Raw genomic sequence first — 23,820 nt, 5'->3', positions numbered from 1 at the left:
ACATTATTCTTCCCCTATCTGCGATTTCTGGGGGCGAGACCAGGGGAAGCTAGAAATGTATCCAATTTGCCAACGTTTTTCTGCTCTTTCATCGGGCCAGTGGATTTCCTTACCCTGGGACCCAAATCTCCAAATTCAATCAAAACAGAAATGTCAGTGACAGTCCTTCAAACCGTGAATAATAATAACCAACAGGCAATGTAGATAAATAACTTTAAAGGTGTACTCCACTGCTCAGCGTTTGTAACCGAACGCTGGAGCCGGTGCCGGGAGCTTGTGATGTCATAGCCCGCCCCCTCATGGCGTCACACCGGCCCCCTCAATGCAAGTCTATGGGAGGGGGCGTGACAGCCGTCACGCCCCCTCCCATAGACGTGCATTGAGGGGGCTGGGTGTGACATCATGAGGGGGCGGAGCTATTAAGTCATGAGCTCCCGGCGCCGGCTCCAGCGCTCAGAGCAGTTTGTTCCAAACGCTGAGCAGCGGAGTACCCCTTTAAGCAGAGTGAGTAGGTTAATAGCCCAGTCCTCCGAAAAATAAGTGTAGTATTAGTTTTGCGTCATTAGACGCTTCTTCCGGCCAACAGGTGTACGCGAAACTAGTCGCCTCCTTATTGGTATGCCCCGTGTCTGAGCTGCCGCTCGCGCTCCCTGCTTGGAATATCCCGGACTATCTATTTGTGTTTCTAACACTTGTTCACCGTTGGAATAAAAGCTGCTATTGAAGTATATCTTCTCTGGTGAGTGCGACTAACTTCTTTACATTGTGGATGTTCAGAGACTGAGGTCAGACAGTTGTTATAGTCTTTACAGCTAGGCCAGGATCCCAGAGAGGTGGCCAGTAACACAGAAGGACCTCGCAGCTTGCTGGGACTAGTAGTACTTGTAATAGACTTTAGTTCAGCCACACAGAGTAGAATAGACTTGACTTTGGACTTGACTTTATGTCTGCTGTCACTACCTACAGTCCAGTCAAGCCTAGACTTGATTTTCTGGAATGTAGCTGTAGGCTTGAGGCCTCCAGGTATACTGGACACTAGCACTGAGACATCTGGTCTTCTAACAATCATGTGACCCATTTCAAAGGTCCTTTGCACTTAACCTCTTCAGGACGAAGGGTGTATGCATATGCCCTGCATCCTGAGTCCTTAAGGACGGAGGGTGTATGGATACGCCCGTGGGAATTCTGGTCCCCGCCGCTAGCCGGTCGGGGACCGGATCGGGAGGACTGCTGATATCTATCAGCAGGCATCCCGTGAATATGCCCAGGGGGGTCCTCAGACCGACGATTTTCGGCGCATCCGGGTCATACCGGTGTCCCGGTGACCCGGAAAATCACAGGGATTGGGGGTGTCCAAGACACCCCCGGCCCCCCTGAAGGCATAGGAGTTAAGTGGCAGGGGTGCCACCCCTCCTATCCCTGCTATTGGTCGTCAAGAAGCGACGACCAATAGCAGATTGAGGTTGGGGGGTTAAAGTTCGGTTCCCCCATCCTGCCCACCGACGGTACTCCGGGCAGAACGGGGGAACTATAGCGTGACCGGCGGCGGTGAAGGTCCCTTACTGCGGCGGGCGGCGATGACGTGCGGCTCCCTCGTGGCTCCCTGGTGAAGACTACGGAAGCTGGTGAGGCATCTGTTTGGGCATGCTGGGATTTGTACTTTTGCAAGATTTAGAGGGTTGCAGTTTGGAGATCACTTTGCAGTGGTCTCTGAACTGTAGCCCTCCAAATGTTGCAAAACTGCAAATCCCAGCATGCCCAAACAGCAAACAGCTGTCTCGCCATGCTGCGAGTTGTAGTTGCGTACCTCCAACTGTTTGTTGCATAACTACAACTCCCAGCATGCACTTCGTAGATCAGTACATGCTGGGAGTTGTAATTTTGCAACAGCTGGAGGCACCCTGGTTGGAAAATACTGAGTTAGGTAACAGAACCTAACTGAAGGTTTTCCAACCAGTGTGCCTCCAGCTGTTGCAAAAGTAGTTTTGCAACAGCTGGAGGTCCCCCCCCCATGTGAATGTACAGGGTACATTCACACAGGCAGGTTTACAGTAAGTTTCCTGCTTCAAGTTTGAGCTGCGGCAAATTTTCTGCCGCAGCGCAAACTCCTAGCGGGAAACTTACAGTAAACCTGCGCCAGTGTGAATGTACCCTAAAAACACTACACTACACTACACTAACACATAATAAAAGGTAAAACACTACATATACACCCCCTTACACTGTCCCCACCAATAAAAATAAAAAACATCGTACGGCAGTGTTTCCAAAACGGAGCCTCCAGCTGTTGCAAAACAACAACTCCCAGCATTTCTGGACAGCCACTGACTGTCCAGGCATGCTGGGAGTTTAGCAACAGCTGGAGGCACCTTGTTTGGGAATCTCTGGCATAGAATACCCCTATGTCCACCCCTGTGCAATCCCTAATTTAGTCCTCAAAAGCACATGGCGCTCTCTCACTTCGGAGCCCTGACGTATTTCAAGGAAACAGTTTAAGGCCACATATGGGGTATTTCCGTACTCGGGAGAAATTATTGCACTACAAATTTTGGGGGGCTTTTTCTCCTTTTACTCCTTATGAAAAGGAAAAGTTGGGGGCTACATCAGTCACGGAACGTAACAAGGGGTATTGTGAGCTTTGACGAATTTTCGTTACATTTGGATGGGAAAATGAAAAAAAAAAAATTTGGTTTACTAAAATGCTGGTGTTACCCTAAATTTTTCATTTTCACAAGGGAAAATAGGAAAAAAGCCCCCAAAATTTGTAACCCCATTTCTTCTGAGTATGGAAATACCCCATATGTGGATGTAAAGTGCTCTGCCGCCGAACTACAATGCTCAGAAGAGAAGGAGCACCATTGGGATTTTGAAGAAAAAATTTGTCCGGAATTGAAGGCCACGTGTGTTTACAAAGCCCCTACAGTGCCAGAACAATGGACCCCCCCACATGTGACCCCATTTTGGAAACTACACCCCTCACGGAATGTAATAAGGGGTGCAGTGAGCATTTACCCCCCACACACACACACACACAGGTGTCTGGCAGATTTTTGGAACAGTGGTCCGTGAAAATGAAAAATTTAGTTTTTCATTTGCATAGCCCACTGTTCCAAAGATCTGTCAAACGCCAGTGGGGTGTAAATACTCACTGCACCCCTTATTAAAATCTGTGGGGGTGTCCACCAAAAGGGGTCACATGTGGGGGGTCCACTGTTCTGGCACCACGGGGGGCTTTGTAAATGCACAAGGCCCCCTCTCTCCATAATCTCAATGGCGCTTCCTCTCTTCTGAGCATTGTAGTGCGCCAGCAGAGCACTTGACATCCACACATGGGGTATTTCTATACTATATAGAAATGAGGTTACAAATTTTAGGCGGCATTTTCGCCTATTACTCCTTGTAAAAATGTAAAATTTGGGGAAAAACCAGCATTTTAGTGAAAAAAAAAATTCATTTACACATCCAACTTTAACTAAAAGTCATCAAACACCTGTTTTGTGTTAAAGGGGTATTCCAGGCAAAAAACTTTTTTATATACATCAACTGGCTCCGGAAAGTTAAACAGATTTGTAAATTACTTCTATTAAAAAATCTTAATCCTTCCAATAGTTATTAGCTTCTGAAGTTGAGTTGCTGTTTTCTGTCTAACTGCTTTCTGATGACTCACGTCCCGGGAGCTGTGCAGTTCCTATGGGGATATTTTCCCATCATGCACAGCTCCCGGGACGTGACATCATCCTTGAGCAGTTAGACAGAAAACTTCAGAAGCTAATAACTATTGGAAGGATTAAGATTTTTTAATAGAAGTAATTTACAAATCTGTTTAACTTTCCGGAGCCAGTTGATATATAAAAAAAAGTTTTTGCCTGGAATACCCTTTTAAGGCTCACTCTACCTCTTTTTATGCTCCTTGAGGGGTGTAGTTTTTTTGCTGTTCTGGCACCATAGGGGCTTCCTAAATGTGAAATGCCCCCAAAAACCATTTCAGCAAAATTTGGTTTCCAAAAGCCAAATGTGTGTCACGATTCGGCTGGCTGGAGGTGGATCCTCTGTGCCAGAGAGGGATTGGCGTGGACCGTGTTGGTGGACCGGTTCTAAGTTGCTACTGGTATTCACCAGAGCCCGCCGCAAAGCGGGATGGTCTTGCAGCGGCGGTAGCAACCAGGTCGTATCCACCGGCAACGGCTCAACCTCTCTGACTGCTGAGATAAGCGCGGTACAAGGGAGTAGACAAGAGCAAGGTCGGACGTAGCAGAAGGTCAGGGCAGGCAGCAAGGATCGTAGTCAGGGGCAATGGCAGGAGGTCTGGAACACAGGCTAGGAACACACAAGGAAACGCTTTCACTGGCACAATGGCAACAAGATCCGGCGAGGGAGTGCAGGGGAAGTGAGTTATAAGTAGGGAGTGCACAGGTGAGGATACTGATTAGGCCTGCTGCGCCAATCAGTGGCGCAGTGGCCCTTTAAATCGCAGAGACCCGGCGCGCGCGCGCCGGGACAACACAGACGGGGAACGGGTCAGGTACGGGAGCCGAGATGCGCATCGTGAGCAGGCGCATCCCGAATCGCATCCTGGCTGGGAGTAATATTGCAGCGCACCCGGTCAGCAGGTCTGACCGGGGCGCTGCGAATGAGAGAACGCTGCGAGCGCTCCGGGGAGGAGCGGGGACCCGGAGCGCTCGGCGTAACAGTACCCCCCCCTTGGGTCTCCCCCTCTTCTTGGAGCCTGAGAACCTGAGGATAAGACTTTTGTCCAGGATGTTGTCCTCAGGTTCCCAAGATCTCTCCTCTGGGCCACAATTCTCCCAGTCAACCAAGAAGAATCTTTTACCTCTGACTGTCTTGGATGCTAGAATCTCCTTCACCGAAAAGATGTCAGATGAACCGGAAACAGGAGTGGGAGAAACAACTTTGGGAGAGAAGCGGTTAAGGATGAGTGGTTTAAGGAGAGAGACATGGAAGGCATTGGGAATACGGAGAGAAGGAGGAAGAAGGAGTTTGTAAGAGACAGGGTTGATCTGGCACAGGATTTTGAAAGGACCAAGATAGCGTGGTCCCAGTTTATAACTGGGGACACGAAAGTGAACGTACTTAGCGGAGAGCCATACCTTGTCTCCGGGAGCAAAAATGAGGGGAGTTCTTCTTTTCTTATCAGCAAATTTTTTCATCCGGGATGAAGCCTGTAAAAGAGAATTTTGGGTTTCTTTCCATATGGTGGAAAGGTCTCGAGTCACTTCATCAACAGCGGGCAAACCAGAGGGCATGGGAGTGGGAAGGGGGGGGAAGAGGGTGACGGCCGTACACCACGAAGAATGGGGATTTAGCAGAAGATTCGGAGACTCTGAAGTTGTATGAGAATTCGGCCCATGGTAGAAGATCTGCCCAGTCATCCTGGCGGGAGGAAACAAAATGTCGCAAATAGTCACCCAGGACCTGATTAATTCTTTCTACTTGCCCATTGGATTGGGGATGATAAGAAGAAGAGAAGTTTAATTTGATCTTGAGCTGCTTACAGAGGGCCCTCCAGAATTTAGACACAAATTGAACGCCTCTATCCGAGACGATATGCGTGGGCAATCCGTGAAGGCGAAAAATGTGTATAAAAAATTGCTTTGCCAACTGAGGCGCTGAAGGAAGGCCTGGAAGAGGGATAAAATGTGCCATCTTGGAGAATCGATCAACGACCACCCAAACAACTGTGTTGCCACGGGATAAAGGCAAGTCAGTAATAAAGTCCATACCAATCTGTGACCAAGGTTGTTCAGGAACAGGCAGAGGATGAAGGAGACCAGCAGGCTTCTGGCGAGGAGTCTTATCCCGGGCACAGACAGTACAAGCCCGCACGAAATCAACAACATCAGTCTCCAGAGTAGGCCACCAATAAAATCGAGAGATGAGTTGAAAGGATTTTTTGATGCCAGCATGGCCTGCGAGGTGGGAGGAGTGTCCCCACTTGAGAATCCCGAGGCGCTGGCGTGGAGAAACGAAGGTCTTCCCTGGAGGAGTTTGTCTGATGGAAGCTGGAGAAGTGGAGATCAGACAGTCCGGAGGAATGATGTGTTGCGGAGAGGCTTCCACTTCAGAGGCATCTGAAGAACGAGAGAGGGCATCGGCCCTCTTGTCAGCAGGGCGAAAATGGATTTCAAAGTTAAAACGGGCAAAGAACAACGACCACCTAGCCTGGCGAGGGTTCAGTCGTTGGGCAGACTGGAGATAAGAGAGATTCTTGTGGTCAGTGTATATAATAACTGGATATTTGGATCCCTCCAGCAGGTGCCTCCATTCCTCAAGCGACAATTTGATGGCCGGTAATTCTCGATCACCAATGGAGCAGTTTTTCTCCGCTGGAGAGAAGGTCCTAGAAAAAAACCCACAAGTAACAGCATGCCTGGAAGAATTTTTTTGTAGAAGAACTGCTCCAGCTCCTACTGAGGAGGCATCTACCTCCAATAAGAAGGGTTTAGATGGGTCAGGTCTGGAGAGTACGGGAGCAGAAGAAAAGGCAGACTTGAGATGTTTAAATGCGTCTTCCGCTTGAGGAGACCAGGAATCAGTGGCCCTTTAAATCGCAGAGACCCAGCGCGCGTGTGCCCTAAGGAGCGGGGCCACGCACGCCGGGACAACACAGACGGGGAACGGGTCAGGTACGGGAGCCGAGATGCGCATCGTGAGCGGGCGCGTCCCGCATCGCGAATCGCATCCCGGCTGGGAGTAATATCGCAGCACACCCGGTCAGCAGGTCTGACCGGGGCACTGCGAATGAGAGAACGCTGCGAGCGCTCCGGGGAGGAGCGGGGACCCGGAGCGCTCAGCGTAACAATGTGACTCCTCCTCTGAGCATTGTAGTGCGCCACCAGCAGAGCACTTGACGTCCACACATGGGGTATTTCCATACTCAGAAGGGATGGGTTTACAAATTTTGAGGACATTTTCTCCTATTACTCCTTGTAAAAATTTAGTGGTCTTAGGGACAGCTTTAGGGTTCCCTGTTCCCTGCTTCCAAATCATGACAAGCTACCAACAAAAGGTGGCACCAGAGAGCTGCTGTGCATATTCTTCTTCCATGTAACATGGAGTTAATGACGTTTGTTACAACGTTTTGTTGCAAGAAAAAAAATGCCTTAAAAGCTGTGTATATAGGAAGCTTACACCTACTGCTATATGGTGATCCAAATCACATGACCTCTTTGTATGTGTTTTACTGTCATGTTACGATGTTAGATTTACAATTTGGCTATTAAAATTTAAGAAAGGCAAAGTCTCAGGTCACATGTAACCTAGATCAGGGCTACGCAGCAACTTCAGTCACAACACGTCATTCTCACAGCTGACCGAGCAGAAGAGGCAGCTGCCATTTATCATAGAGGAAGGTTCCTGGTGTCTCCTCTAACAATAGATTAGGTTCCTTTCTCCCTGATCACCAGCAGCCGCCTCCTCTGCTCAGAACAATGGGCTATGGAGAACAACCTGCCCTGCCTGTCTGAGCACTGTCCCAAGACAGCAATGCTCGGACAGGCAGGGCAGTACAGTGTATGTCACTGAGCAGAAGGGGGGTGCAGCACAAAACTACTCAGGAAAAATAGTGCATTTCCTAAATATAAGTCTAATGCGGGTCACAACATGAGGCTCTTGCTGCAATTTTGCCGATGGTAGATGTGCTGGCTGTGCTGCAGCTTCCTGACACAGCGCTACATGACAGATGACACACATCCACCATTCATCAGAAAGAAAACCATGTACACACTATAGTTTTTCAATTTTTTTAAATCCAAATTATACCTTATAATAATAAATCTCATTGATTATTTCCACTTATCAAATGTAATATTTATTTGTTGCTCACATCACATTATAATAAAAACTGTGAAATCTCCACAACACCAGCACCGGAATCCGCAAGACACCAGCTCTGGAACCTGCAAGACACCAGCATTGGAACCTGCAAGACACCAGCACTGGAACCCGCAAGACACCAGCACTGGAACCCACAAGACACCAGAACCGGAACCCGCAAGACACCAGCACTGGAACCAGCTAGATACCAGCACTGGAACCCGCAAGACACCAGCACTGGAACCAGCTAGATACAAGCACTGGAACCCGCAAGACACCAGCACCGTAACCCGCAAGACACCAGCACTGGAACCAGCTAGATACCAGCTCTGGAACCCGTAAGACACCAGCACTGGAACCAGCTAGATACCAGCACTGGAACCCGCAAGACACCAGCACCGTAACCCACAAGACAACAGTACCGTAACTAAGGATCAACCGATATCGATTTTTTTAGAGCCGATACCGATAATCTGTGGAGGTTAAGGGGCCCGGGGTCCACGCTACTTCTGGCTCCAGCGACGTCCTGAGCTGTCACTGTGCGCACTGACGATGACTTCGCGTTGAGGACATCACTCGTCATTGCGCAGTGCACAGCGTAACGAAGGACGCCGCAGTAGCCAGAAGTAGCGTGGATCTCGGGCCGCGGGAACAGGTTATTATAAAACTGGTGGTGGGGGAGGCAATGGGGCAGCGGTGGTCTCTGGCCGGTGCGGCGGGGGGCATTATCAGATTATCGGCAAGGTACTTGCCGATACCGATAACGCCAAAAATCGTGAATATCGAACAATAATATCGGCCAAACCGATAATCGGTCGATCCCTAACCAGAACCCAAAAGACACCAGCACCAGAACCCACAAGACACCAGCACTGGAACCCGCAAGACACCAGCACTGGAACCTGCAAGACACCAGCACCGAAACCCGCAAGACACCAGCACCGGAACCCGCAAGACCCCAAAAAATTATTTCATAATAAAGCAAACTAACAAAAATCCAAAGCAAAAAATCTGGTAAACACAACATATTTCGTGTACCTATAACTCTAGATAAAAATGATTATAGTGCACAGCTGACTATAATTACTAGGATTCTTTGTTTAAACTTTTATGTTTAATTTGGCTCGTATATCTTTACATAGCGGTCATGGTGTTTGTTTCGGCTGCTCTTAAAGGGGTATTTTGAGTTCAAATAACTTTCCTCTCCACAAAATTGTGATGGGGACCCAGACAATGAAACGAGTAGTGGTGTGCATGCGCAAGTCACCCCTCCGTTCATAACACTAAGTCGGAGCCATGTTCTGGAAATCATGGGGGGAGCAGGTGGATCCCACTATGATCCCACTATATTCCGAGGAACTTTTACCTCGGAATTCCCCTTTAACCATGCATTAGGAGACAAAGTGTTCTGCTCTATCTCCTAGTGGGAGATCCAGCGCTGTAGAAAGTCTGGATACGGAATCTATGGAGATAGAACTGGACGCTCTGCCCCCTAATGTATCGTTATGAGCGGCCAGGAGAGCGGAACACAGCTGCTACATACAGATATTTACAGGCCAAAGGGAAAGTAATTTAGAAAAAAAGATTACAGTGCACAGTCCTGCACTATAATCATTTTTTTTTATCTAGAATTAAAGAAACTATGTGTTACATATGATTGTATAGTATAGGATAATATATGTACTTAGTATGGAGTATATATGACTGTATAGTATAGGATAATATATGTATTTAGTATAGATTATATATGATTGTATATAATATGTTATGCCGAGCGCTCCGGGTCCCCGCTCCTCCCCGGAGCGCTCACAGCGTTCTCCTTTTCGCAGCGCCCCGGTCAGACCTGCCGACCGGGTGCGCTGCGATAATGTTCCCAGCCGGGATGCGATTCGCTATGCGGGACGCGCCCGCTCGCGATGTGCATCCCGACTCGCTTACCGGACCCGTTCCCCGTCTGTGCTGTCCCGGCGCGCGCGCGGCCCCGCTCCCTAGGGTGCGCGCGCGCCGGGTCTTTGCGATTTAAAGGGCCAGTGCGCCACTGATTGGCGCATGAGGTTTAATCAGTACCTTCACCTGTGCACTTCTCTACTTATACCTCACTTCCCCTGCACTCCCTCGCCGGATCTTGTTGCCATTGTGCCAGTGAAAGCGTTTCCTTGTGTGTTCCTAGCCTGTGTTCCAGACCTCCTGCCGTTGCCCCTGACTACGATCCTTGCTGCCTGCCCTGACCTTCTGCTACGTCCGACCTTGCTCTTGTCTACTCCCTTGTACCGCGCTTATCTCAGCAGTCAGAGAGGTTGAGCCGTTGCCGGTGGATACGACCTGGTTGCTACCGCCGCTGCAAGACCATCCCGCTTTGCGGCGGTCTCTGGTGAATACCAGTAGCAACTTAGAACCGGTCCGACGGCACGGTCCACGCCAATCCCTCTCTGGCACAGAGGATCCACCTCCAGCCTGCCGAATCGTGACATAATATATGTATTTAGTATCTATTACATATGATTGTATAGTATAGGATAATATATGTATTTAGTATAGATTATATATGTACTTAGTATAGATTATGTATGATTGTATATAATATATGTATTTAGTATCTATTACATATGATTGTATAATATAGGATTATATATGTACTTGTATAGATTATATATGATTGTATATAATATATGTATTTTGTATCTATTACATAGGATTGTATAGTATAGGATTATATATGTACTTAGTATAGATTATATATGATTGTATATAATATATGTATTTTGTATCTATTACATAGGATTGTATAGTATAGGATTATATATGTACTTAGTATAGATTATATATGATTGTATGTAATATATGTATTTTGTATCTATTACATAGGATTGTATAGTATAGGATTATATATGTACTTAGTATAGATTATATATGATTGTATGTAATATATGTATTTTGTATCTATTACATAGGATTGTATAGTATAGGATTATATATGTACTTAGTATAGATTATATATGATTGTATATAATATATGTATTTTGTATCTATTACATAGGATTGTATAGTATAGGATTATATATGTACTTAGTATAGATTATATATGATTGTATGTAATATATGTATTTTGTATCTATTACATAGGATTGTATAGGATAATATGTATTTAGTATAGATTATAAAATGTTATATAATATACATAAAAAATGTGACAATTCCTCACTTTTCTGCTAAAATATGATCACAGGAAGTTCAGGACCCAAAGCCTGAGGCTGCACTACTGAGAGATTCTGATGACATCACAGTCTACAGTTTATATGATAAATCCAACTCATTGATATTATATTAATAGATTCTAAGGAACATAATATACAAAAAACAGCAGATCCCGCCCACACAATGCGAATGACATTTGGTTGGTTGATTTTTTTTCTGTAATTGGTGGATTATATAAAATATGTTTATGTTTATTTTTGTTTACATTCTTATTTATTTTTTAAATGGAAAAAAGGGGAGGATTTAAATTATTTAGGGGAGGGGATTATTTAATTTTATTAACACATTTGTTTTACTATTTTATAGTCCCCATAGGGCATTCTGCCTTTATCTTCAGAGCGCCGATTGGATGACACAGAGGCAGGTGGAGACCCTCTGACCGCCATCTCAGCTGATCGGGACCCCGCAATTTCCCAGATACCCAGAACCCACCACCACCAGTAATTTTGACTTTTAGATCCCATGATCAACTTTCATTGTGGGATCTAAAGGATTAATGCCGGGCATCTGCACAATCACTTCTGCCCGGCATTAAAGGGGTACTCCACTGGAAACATTTTCTTTTAAATCAACTGGTGGCAGAAAGTTAAACAGATTTGTAAATTACTTCAATTAAAAAATTGAAATCCTTCCAGTACTTGTCAGCTGCTGTATAGTACAGAGGAAGTTCTTTTCTATTTGAATTTCCTTTCTGTGTGACCACAGTGCTCTCTGCTGACACCTCTGTCTGTCTCAATGGAGACCTCATATATATATGTGTGTGGTGGGGGGCAGGGGTACTATAGAGGGGAGATTATTTGTGTGTGTGGGGAGGGGGATACTTGCTGTTGCTACTTTGGGAGGGAGGGGAGCACTTTGGTTCTCTCTCTTTTTTTTCATTTTAAGTTGTTTATTTATTGTTTTTTTATTTATTATTAATTATAGTTTAATATATTTAACTGCTGTTAAGGGGATCCTGTGATCAGCGTTATGCTGTTGGGGCAGCATAAAACTGGTGCAGGCATCACGATCCGGGACACTATGAGTTACTCTGAGACACTCCGACATTCAGAGTAATCCTAGTTTAAAAACGCCCCCAGGTAACTAGACGTCATAGGATGGTAAAGGGTTAAAGAGTACCTGTCATCAAACCATATTTTCTAAACTAACTCAGATTATATTCCCTAACAACTCCTAACAACCCCCCTGCCCTAAAAAAAAAAAAATTCCAAGCTTTAAAAAGCTGTGTATCATACATTTCCCCTTGTTCACATTGTGTGAGCTCCCGGCAGGAGAAAGTGGGCGTTCCCCAGCAGGAGCGACGTTGATGAAGCCTGCGAGAGCTGTGACTCGCCTTTCCCTGCACACACTCCCTGAGTTTGGACTTCTGCTAGTCCGGGTGGAGACAAAATGAACTGTTTGGGAACAGAACAGAGCCACCTAGTGGCCATTTTTTCAATTACATTATAAACATATAAAGGTTTTGAATTTTAACAGCAAGTAAATAGCAAAGTGTCTTATAATAACATAAGGAACAATATATTAAGTGTAGTTTGTGACAGGTACTCTTTAATAAATGGAAACATTCTTCTTTACCTACAGAGGATGAGAAAAATTCCTGACTACATCCTGGTCACATAACTCTGGAGGACGGTATTCACATGGGCCTGTTCTTGTGTGGATGAGACCTGGCTGACAAAATATGATGTCAAACTGCATTTGTTTTGTAGTTCTTATTCACACGTCAAATTTTGTTGCAGTGTTTCTGCAAAATGGTGACAAAAAGTTTCTGTATTGTGAAAACTGCTGCAAAAATGTGATTTGGTTGTGACATGTGAATTGGGCCTTATGGTATAAAGCTTGATGTTTTCTATCCGGTAGAAATGCATTTCTTGTGATTTTTACTGCTGTTTTTTTAACCCCTTATTGACACAGCCCATTTCATTTTTTCCTCCTACCCTTCTAAGGGCCCATCCATAGACTCATATGGGGCTTGTTGTTTTTTGTGCCACTAATTGTACTTTGTGATGAAACCTTGATTTTACCATAAAATGTATGGCGCAACCAAAAAAATATTATTTTGTGGTTGAAATTGACAAGAAAACCAAATTTTCTGGGATTTTTGTTTTTACGCAGTGCACTTAACAGTAATACTAACATGTTTTCTTTATTCTGTGTATCAATACAATTAAAATGATCCCCATGTTTACATTATTTTCTATTTTTTTTTTAACTCATGGTCTGCAGTTTTTATCGGTACCACTTTTGCGTAAATGTGACTTTTTAATCACTTTATATAATTTTTTTTGGAATGTGATATGACCAAAAACATTTTTTTATGTTTACATTGCTCACTGTACAGGATGGACATTTACGCACGTGGTGATACCAAATATGTTGATTCATTATTTATTTGTATTTTTCTAAAATAAGAAAAGGGTCATTTCAATTTTTATTGGTGAAGGGGATTATTCACATTTTACATAGAGGAACAGATTTCCTCTATGATGATGTTTCCTCACAGCTGCTCCTCCCCCTGATATCTTTATAGAACCATCAGATACATATAATGCAGCATGAAGGGGCTCGGTGAAGGTGGTGGTGAAGGTGTGTAAGTGTCTGATGGGGTCACACAGCTCATAAAAGGACAGCCGCCCGGCCTCATAATCCAGACAGATCCTGAATCTATCACTGGAGATCTGGTGGGGTAACTGGATCTCTTTACCGTCATGTATAATTGAATATTGATTATTACACCACAGTCCTCCATGCAAACCCCAGGACTTGTTATTATATCCAATGAATGACTGATCTCCCCTCCTGTTTATACTGGGATAACACATCCCCACTATCCACAGTCCTGACCCCCTGATCTCCACATCCCAGTAATGTCGTCCTGAAGAGAATCTCTTGCAGCTCATCACCTGAGGATAATTCTGGAATCTCTCTTCTGTTTCTGGACGATTCTGCTCTGTATCCATCCAGGTTACCGTTTTCAGGTCGTCTGATATAAGGAGATTATTACCAGCTGTGTTTACATCCATTAATATGTCTGCAGGATCCTGTACATAGAAGGTCACATTTATACTCCTTATTATATCAGATAACGTGTGTGATATAATCTCCAGACCCCGATCACCTCCATCATGTCCTGCTGTGTCCTCATCACCTCCATCATGTCCTGCTGTGTCCTCATCACCTCCATCATGTCCTGCTGTGTCCTCATCACCTCCATCATGTCCCTCTGTGTCCTCATCACCTCCATCAGTCCCCCTGTGTCCTTGTCACCTCCATCATGTCCCTCTGTGTCCTCATCACCTTCATCATGTCCCCGTGTCCTCATCACCTCCATCATGTCCCCCTGTGTCCTTGTCACCTCCATCATGTCCCCCTGTGTCCTCATCACCTCCCTCCTCCTCAGGATCACACAAGTCACCTGCGTCTGGACCCTGTAAGACAGTCAGTGGATCCGTCATGTTACACAGCTCCTCAATGTCCCTCATCTTCCTGGACAGCTCGTCCTTCTTTATCTCCAGCTTCAGGATGACATGTGACAGTGACATAATTCTCCTCCTGCCTGGAGATCTCACTCAGGATCCTCTTCTCCAGGTCGTCCACCCATCTCCTGATGTCTATAAACAGGGCAGTGACTCTCTTGGTTTCTCTAGCTGCTTTTTTATGAGTTTTTCTCCTTCGCTTCTCCAGACTCTGGACTTTTTCCTCAGTCTTCTCGCTCTTTGTGATCAGTTTCTGCAGAACATTTCTCAGGTTCTCCTTTTTCTTCTCAGAGGCCTCATGTAGAGAATCCATCTTATGTCCATTATGTTTTCCAATCAGACAGCAGGACACACAGATACAAGCATTGTCCTCAGTACAGTAATATTCCAGGATCTTCTTATGGATGGGACATTTCCTGTTCTCCAGGGAAGTTCTGGGCTCGGTCAGGACGTGTTCTGGTCCCTTGCTGTGAACTTTGAGGTGTTTATCACACAGAGAAGCCTCATACATCAGACAGGACCTCACAGCAGGTACAGGAGAGTCCACACAGTAAGTGCAGAAGATTACGGCCTCGTCCTGATGAGTAATAAAGACAAAAAAGACAACCGGGAGGCAGCGCCTCGTGTATTACCCTTGGCAGGTGAGGGAACCAAAAAGTATGCTGAATGTACACCCAGGACTTAAGTCAGGGTGGCCGCTCACCTTAAAGTAGAAGAATTGCGCATATCACCCCTTGATTGGGGTACCAGATAGAGTTGGATGAGCTGCCGAGCCTGATGGTCACAGGAGCGTGTCAACGCCCTGTAGAAACTGGAATACTTGTGAGAAAAAAGACCAATGGATCCAGGTGCTGCTCTATCCAGGTATACACAGGATGCAGGTAAGTGTTCTTAATCAAGCAATTTTATTGAACACAAAACAACAAAAGGATCATGACGCGTTTCGGGGTAAATTCCCCTTCCTCAGATGATCTAGGTGCTGCTACAACAAGCACCCTTTATATAATGGCAAGGTGGAGGAGGTACAGGTCAGGAAGGGGTGGGCTGAATGTGATGTCACATCCAGTCCACTTACAAAAAACTTAATTTACATGTAGAAACAGCAGAAAATAATTATTGTCTAAAACATACAGGTGTGCGTTCGATTATGATAATAATATAACATCAATATAAACAGTACTAAGTGATATAACATGGGTGGAATCGGCAATGTGACAAACACATGCGGGAGCTCTGACGAGGTAAACAACATAGCCATGTGGCTGAAAATAAACATAAACAATGGCATCGGTCTATTGTAAGGCGCTCCACTCGCAGCACGCACCGGCATAGCAGTGACAGGAGTATCCACGGACGCGTTGCCAAGCAGACGTCTCTGAACGGAAAACAACCAATCACAGTCCACAGGGCGCGGCTTGCAGCGGAGCGCCCAACATAGTGAGTAAACAACATAGGGAACAACACCATCTATGGAAGAAAAAGGTAAAGTAAATACAAAAATAAATAAATGAAATGAAGGCAAGAGATATAAGTAATCCACAATATCCCATGTTAAAGGGTGGGAAAAAAAAAAAAAAAAAAAAAAACCTTAGGATGTCCATATCGGGCGTTTCTAACAGCAACAACCACAAACTAAAATGTACCTTCTGAACACACAATATAAATTATTTAACACGCCAGAATAAATTAATTGATAGAAAATAATTAATAAAAAATGCGATGATCCCTATAAACAGTACATGATTACATAAAAAATGAATTGATATATATAAATACACAAAATAAATGTACATTAAAATACTAATAAAATTAAGTCTGGATCTTAATAATAAAATAGTATAAATAAGGAGTCAACGCTGTGACAGCTACTAACAAAATGTGATGATAAATACTTAGACAAAAGGCGTCCCCATCCAGTATGTCTACACAATCATATACCCATATCTAAAAGATTAAAAAAAAAAAAAAAAAAAAAAATTAAAAAAATAAATAAATAAAAAAAAAAAAAAATTATGATAATTAATGGAAAAATAAAGCTATTAAGATGTTATAACCGCTGAATGTTGCAATATCACAAGGCAGTCTCCACCAACTCATTCAAACCAGACGGTACAAGGGTACGGAGTTTAAAGATCCAGAAATTCTCTCTCCTTCTCAATAAGCTGAATCTCTGGGAATTATCAAGTGCAATATTTTCTATAGCCTGAAGTTTCATGCAACTGAAATCAGACTGATGGTGGGTCAGCAGATGCCGAGATACACTATGCAAGGTGAACCCTAAATTTGCATTGCTACGATGTTTGTTGATCCTCTCCCTGAGGCATTGGGTAGTACGACCCACGTACTGTAGGCCACATGGACACTCAAGGAGATAAACAACAAACCGTGTGGAGCAATTAATGAATGTTTTAGTTTTAAAACTTTCATGGGAGACAGTGGAAACAAATGTTTTACTGCGACTCACAATTGAGTCGCAGCACTTACATCTGTTGTGTCCACATTTAAACGTCCCAACTGTGGTTAAAAAGGTCTCTGAAACCTTCTTGGGTGCCTTTAGTCTACTTGGCGCTAAAATATTCTTTAAAGTGCGGCCTCTTCTGAAAGTGATGCCAGGCTTAGGTGGTAGTAATGAATTCAAAAAAGGATCCTTACATAAAACATGCCAATGTGTATTAAAAATGTTCCTAATGGCCTGATGGTCCTGATTAAAAGTAGTAATAAAGTTGCCCGCCCAATCGGGTACAGTTTTTTGTTCCGTATGCTCAGTTATATCTTTTGGAACAAGACACTCTTTTTGGGTTAGGGGTCTGGCTCTATCAAGTGACGCTTTAACCAGTTTCCTTGGATATCTTTTAGCAGCAAATCTTGCTTCTAGTGTTTTACTTTGCTTATCAAAGTCGCTCTGAAGGGTACAGTTTCTACGGATCCTTTTAAACTGTCCGAAAGGGATATTAGTCAGCCATTTTTTAAAATGGGCACTACCAAAATCTAAGTAACTATTACTATCTACCGCTTTAAAGTGCGTCTTAGTGTGCAGTTTTTTGGACTCATCATGAAAGACTACCACATCTAGGAATTCTGCATGGTTATTGTAAACAGACTGCGTAAAATAAAGGCCCCATTGATTTAAATTAAGATCCGTTAAAAATCTATTGAGCTCCAAACTACCACCATCCCAGATAAAAAAAATATCATCAATATATCTTTTAAACAAATGACAATGTACAAAAAGGGGATGGGTATATATGACCGTCTCCTCAAAAAGCCCCACAAATAGATTCGCAAAACTGGGCGCCATCTTAGAACCCATAGCGGTACCCGTGTCTTGCGAGTAGATTTGTTTTTGAAACTCGAAGTAATTGTGTTTTAAAATGAACATCAGGCTTTCCAATACAAACTCTCTCTGGACATCAGGCATGTTAAGATCTCGTAATAAAAACTGTTTGACAGCGTTTACTCCTAATTCATGGTCAATCACCGTATACAAAGAAGAAACATCCATGGTGACCAAAAGAAAATGGTCTTCCCATGTTGTATCAACCACACTGTTAATAAATTGAGCTGTGTCTTTTAGAAAGGATTTTAAGCCTATCACATGTTTCTGGAGTAACAAATCCACATAGTGTGACAAATTCGCGGTCAGGGAATTAATCCCTGACACTATCGGACGACCTGGGGGGTTCATGACACACTTGTGGATTTTGGGTAAAAAGTAAAAAAGGGGAAGTGCGGGTTCTGTAACTAGTAGGTAATCTTTTTCTGACTTGGTAAGAACACCTTCCGTATAGCCTTTCATCACCAAAATATGCAACTCTTTCAAATAAATAGTAGTAGGATTAAAAGAAAGGGGTCTATAAAACTTAGTGTCTGATAGTAGTCTGGTGCCGGTGCGTGCTGCGAGTGGAGCGCCTTACAATAGACCGATGCCATTGTTTATGTTTATTTTCAGCCACATGGCTATGTTGTTTACCTCGTCAGAGCTCCCGCATGTGTTTGTCACATTGCCGATTCCACCCATGTTATATCACTTAGTACTGTTTATATTGATGTTATATTATTATCATAATCGAACGCACACCTGTATGTTTTAGACAATAATTATTTTCTGCTGTTTCTACATGTAAATTAAGTTTTTTGTAAGTGGACTGGATGTGACATCACATTCAGCCCACCCCTTCCTGACCTGTACCTCCTCCACCTTGCCATTATATAAAGGGTGCTTGTTGTAGCAGCACCTAGATCATCTGAGGAAGGGGAATTTACCCCGAAACGCGTCATGATCCTTTTGTTGTTTTGTGTTCAATAAAATTGCTTGATTAAGAACACTTACCTGCATCCTGTGTATACCTGGATAGAGCAGCGCCTGGATCCATTGGTCTTTTTTCTCACAAGTAGTCCTGATGAGTAGACAGGAAATTCTCCACCACATTACACAGAGTGATGTTCTTCTGCAGTGTCGGCCGTTCCAGAAACTCTGTTCTACATTCAGGACAGGAATAAACTCCAGACCCGTCCTGTGTATTCAGGACCTGATCAATACAGACCTGGCAGAAGTTGTGTCCACATCTCAGGGTTACAGGATCTGTATAAAGGTTCAGACAGATAGAACATTCCAGCTCCTTTTCTAGACCAGCAGACGCCATCTCTCACAGAAGAAGAAATGAAAGTGAAATTATGTAGGAAACCAGTGGGTGTGATTCCACATAGGGCAAGGCCGGACTTATCAATCTAAGTATACCATACACAGCAGGAAATCTACTACTAGGGTCACAAAACTACCAATGGGCCAAAAAACATGGAAGGAAATGCACATTTATCCATTGCGGTGGCCCAGTATAGGAGTTGCCACCTGTATCCTTTTCTGTCCTTTGTAGCGGACTCTTTTTCAGTGCCCCTGGGTCCACCTCCATTCTACATACCCTAAATGGTTAACAGGGCCTTATGTTATTTATTAATTTGTCTCCACATCCTGTCTGATCCTGGGCCGAGATACCAACTGAGGAGTCAGATGTGAGTACTCAGGCAGAAGCCGCATTTTCTACCCCTTCCAGCCAGTTCAGCCGAGTCCACCCCCCAGGCCCAGAAGTCCGCTGCACGCCCCAGATCACCCCCTTTTCCAGAATGTGTGTTCGGCGATGAGCCGCAGCTTTTTTAATATATGCACCGGTACCTACTCCCTCTGCTGGAAAGGAGGATCCCCCTGTTCCGGCAGCAATGTCCGAGAGGGCCAAGCTAGAAGCACAGACAGCTGCAATCATAGAAGAGCTGAGGCCACAGAGGAGGCGAGAGTACGGCCCAAGTGCAACGGGCCCAACAAGCTGACACTAAAAACATAGAGTGCCTGTACATTCGTATGTTGGACAACACCAGAGCAGGAGAACCACCCCTTGAGAGGCGACGAGCCACAGTAATCAAATTTGACCGAGTCCAGGGGTTCGGAATCTTAAGGGACTGCTACCATGGGGCACCATCCTTGTAAATTGTCAGGCAGTCAAGAGGGACTACCTCCCCCGCACCTACACTCCCTAGAGAGCGGAGAGATAGTGGAGTACACCCCAGTCCGCAGTGCAAGAGGAGAATGGGTGGCAGCTGTGACAAGACCGAGGAACCCCACACAGCTCCCCTTTTCTGCTTCCCCACGGAGGATTGGGAGTCGGATCCCTTCGGGCTACTACCTCCACAAGTCAGAAGTCCAAGTCATGTTAAGGAGGAAGAATACCTGTCTGAGGTGCCCGTCATGGCACCTAAATATCAACAGAAGTCATCTACAGATGTGCCCAGGTCTACTCCTGGCGTTGAGAAGGTTTGGTCGGCCCAACAGGCACCAACACTTTGTCCCCCAGTGGCGCAGGCTGCTGCGGTACAGATGGTAGTAACAATGAGCCCCACCGTCACTGATTCCAAGCTATCTGAAGTGCCTTGGAACACACAAGTCAGGCTCTTAGAGGGGGCACATGGTCCCCGCTACATGTCCCAACCTCGAAAGCACCCTGACAGGCGAGGCTGGGATGGAAATATTCCAGGTTAAGCTCACATGTATTCATCTTGTTTCTTTTTACTACTACTAAGTCGTGAGACTGAAAATTGTTTTGTGGAAGTACCACTGTTGTTTTACAGTTTCAACGTAACATTCAAGTGATGCACCTGGCGAACTACCTGTAACCATTATGCGCAAGCTTATGTGCTCGGCTCAAGCTGTGATCCTTTACTACAGACTCTTATGTACCAGAACTGTAGAGTGGTACAACAAATTTCTATGACAGAAAATAATATATGTTTTCCTGTTTTTGCATAAGTATATGCAACACTAAGTACTTTTGTGAAGTTGAACCACTAGGACACCTTGTAATAAAGGGTATATAAAATGTTTGCACATAATGTCTATAGTGTCTAATATTTTCTTCTAGGTATGGCATTTGTACAGGAGGTATCCTGAAACCATCAGGTAAAGAGTATCTACTTACCTCATTGCCATAAAATGCACGTTAGTTTACATAACGCTTATGTATATAATAGTCAGTAGTATTATCTAGTCATTAGAGAGTATCTAATTCTTGTATAATTTAATGTACAAAAGTCAGTAAAAATATAAAATAGTCAGTACATATTATATTTTGTGCACAGAATATAGTCATATCCAGTTAGGACTGTAGCTATATAATCAATGTATATTCAGTCCACAAAATGTGTAACATCTAATGTCTATTATTTCCTGTCCACTGTGCACAGGGTTCTCTTGTGGCCTGAGAGATCAACTGAAGGTCGTAAGTAGCACATCAAAGTGGCAGATTGTAACACGTTTCAGAAGACAGGAACCCCGGTGGATGTGGATCCGCTGGACCTGTGTGGCAGATGACTCGGACCGTACCAGGGAGTGGAGTCTAAGGTGCCGCTGGTTTTAACCAGAGCCCGCCGCAAAGCGGGATGGACTTGCTGTGGCAGGCGGCACCCAGGTCGCTACCCCTGGCACGGCTCGACCACACAGGCGGCTGAGGAGATGCGAGGCACAGGAGGGATAAGGCAGCTCGTAGTCAGGATAGCAGAAGGTCAGGGCAGGAGGCACAGTAGCGTAGTCATGAATGTAGCAAATGGTCAGTAAGCAGGCGGCAAGGTGCAAGGTCACAGAGCAAAGGATCAGATACACAGAAAGGCAATAACAGGAATGCTTTCTTTCAGGCTCAAGGCAACAAAGATCTGGCAGGGAAGTGAGGAGGGTGGAGGAATTTATCAATGAGCCACAGGTGAATTACACTAATGAGCGCACTGGCCCTTTAAATCTTAAAGCTCTGGCACACCCTAGGGGACGGGGACACGCATGCCGGAGCAGAGAGGCAGAGGCGGGGGCAGGAGAAACACCCGGTGAGTGCCGGACTGGGGCTCACATGCGGGTGCGTCCCGCGATGCAAGCCCCAGCCCTGTTGGCAGCAGCAGGTAACGGGACTATGCGCTCACGGCCAGCGTGTGCAGCCAGAGGGCATAACGTAAAGAACACCATACCTACTGTGAAGCATGGAGGTGGAAACATCATGCTTTGGGCTGTTTTTCTGCCTAGGGACCAGGACAACTGATCCATGTAAAGAAAAGAATGAATGGGGCCATGTATCGTGAGATTTTGAGTGAAAACCTCCTTCCATCATGAAGGGCATATAAGATGAAACATGGCTGGGTCTTTCAGCATAACAATGGTCCCAAACACACCGCCCGGGCAACGAAGGAGTGGCTTTGTAAGAAGTATTTCAAGGTCCTGGAGTGGCTTAGCCTGTCTCCAGATTTCAACCCCATAGAAAACCTTTGGAGGGAATTAAAAGTCTGTGTTGCCCAGCGACAGCCCCAAAACATCACTGCTCTAGAGGAGATCTGCATGGAGGAATTGGGCCAAAATACCAGCGACAGTGTGTGAAAACCTTGTGAAGACAGAAAACATGTGACCTCTGTCATTGCCAACAAAGGGGATATAACAAAATATTGAGATAAACTTTTGTTATTGACCAAATATTTATTTTCCACCATAATTTGCAAATAAATTCTTTAAGAATCAGACAATGTATTTTTTTTTTCTCATTCTGTCTCTCATAGTTGAGGTTATAACCTATGATGAAAATTACAGGACTCTCTCATCTTTATAAGGGGGAGAACTTGCACAATTGGTGACTGACTAAATACTTTTTTTCCCCACTGTATATAGCGCATATAGATACTTTTTCTGCAGTATTTGAAGGCTCTGGGGGGGTCTCCATCTTGTTTCAGCTCCACACTCCCCTTACTTATTATATATAGTTTTTTAATCCTGGATAACCCCTTTAACAAAAATTAAACAATAAGATATATATGAACCCATGGTGGCATTTAAAATTCCGACTTTTCATTCAAAAGAACAATCGTTCACAAGGCTTTATTAATGGAAAAAAATTACATTATTTGGAGATAGAAAGAGAAACAAAAGCTTGGGCATTAAAGGGGTTCTCCACCATAAGGTGATTTTAGTACGTACCTGGCAGACAGTAATGGACATGCTTAGGAAGGATCTGCGCTTGTCTTGGGGCTAAATGGCTATGCTGTGAGATTACCATAACACTGTGGCTTTTTGTGAACTGGTATTTCCTGTTTCAGTTTTCTTCTTTTGCCTACAAATCCCATAATTAAATTTTCCTCCCTCCCACACATCAGCCACCCCACCCATTGAAACATAAATGAGCTGCATCCATTTGAAAGACCTGTGATTTTCAATCAGGGTGCCTACAGCTGTTGCATTAGTTGCAGGTTGATCTCTCTCCCACCAAGCGATCGCTCCACTCATTGAAGCAGACAGGCTCCCTGTCATCAGCTGACTAGTGATGTCAGATCTCGGCCGCAATGCAACCTGGGAAAAATCTGAGACAACTGTCATTTTGTACGCTGTTAAAAATAAACATTGGGGTGAAAATCACTTAAGAATTGTGAGAAAACCATCACACACAGGTACAGACACTATATTATGAATTACACTAACTTTACAGCCCCTGTAGCATAGTCAAATAAAAAAAATTCCTGGAATACCCCTTTAACCCCTTAAGGACAGACCCATTTTTTACCTTAATGACCAGGCTCTTTTTTTTTTTATTTGACATGTGTCTCTTTAAATAGTAATAACTTTAGAACGATTTTTCTGAGCGGAGCGATTCTGAGATTGTTTTTTCATCATATTGTACTTTATATAAGTGGTGCATTTTTGTTGACACATGCAGCAATTTTTGTGAAAAACTCCAAAATATAGCGA

General features: G+C 44.4%; 1 protein-coding gene across 1 annotated transcript; it reads right to left on the bottom strand.

Annotated features, from left to right (window-relative positions):
* Nucleotides 1-13,511: 13,511 nt before the first annotated feature.
* On the bottom strand, nucleotides 13,512-19,207 carry LOC130267705 (E3 ubiquitin/ISG15 ligase TRIM25-like). Its single transcript, XM_056517793.1, is given in 4 exon segments — nucleotides 13,512-14,326; nucleotides 14,414-14,631; nucleotides 14,633-15,149; nucleotides 18,964-19,207. Coding segments are annotated over 4 exon segments (1,770 nt in total). The 3' UTR covers nucleotides 13,512-13,535.
* Nucleotides 19,208-23,820: the final 4,613 nt, after the last annotated feature.

Source organism: Hyla sarda, chromosome 4, assembly GCF_029499605.1.
Source record: "Hyla sarda isolate aHylSar1 chromosome 4, aHylSar1.hap1, whole genome shotgun sequence".
In the NCBI taxonomy this organism is placed as follows: Eukaryota; Metazoa; Chordata; class Amphibia; order Anura; family Hylidae; genus Hyla; species Hyla sarda.
The sequence above is the reverse complement of the archived record's forward strand: the minus strand, read 5'-3'. Positions and strand labels throughout refer to the sequence as shown.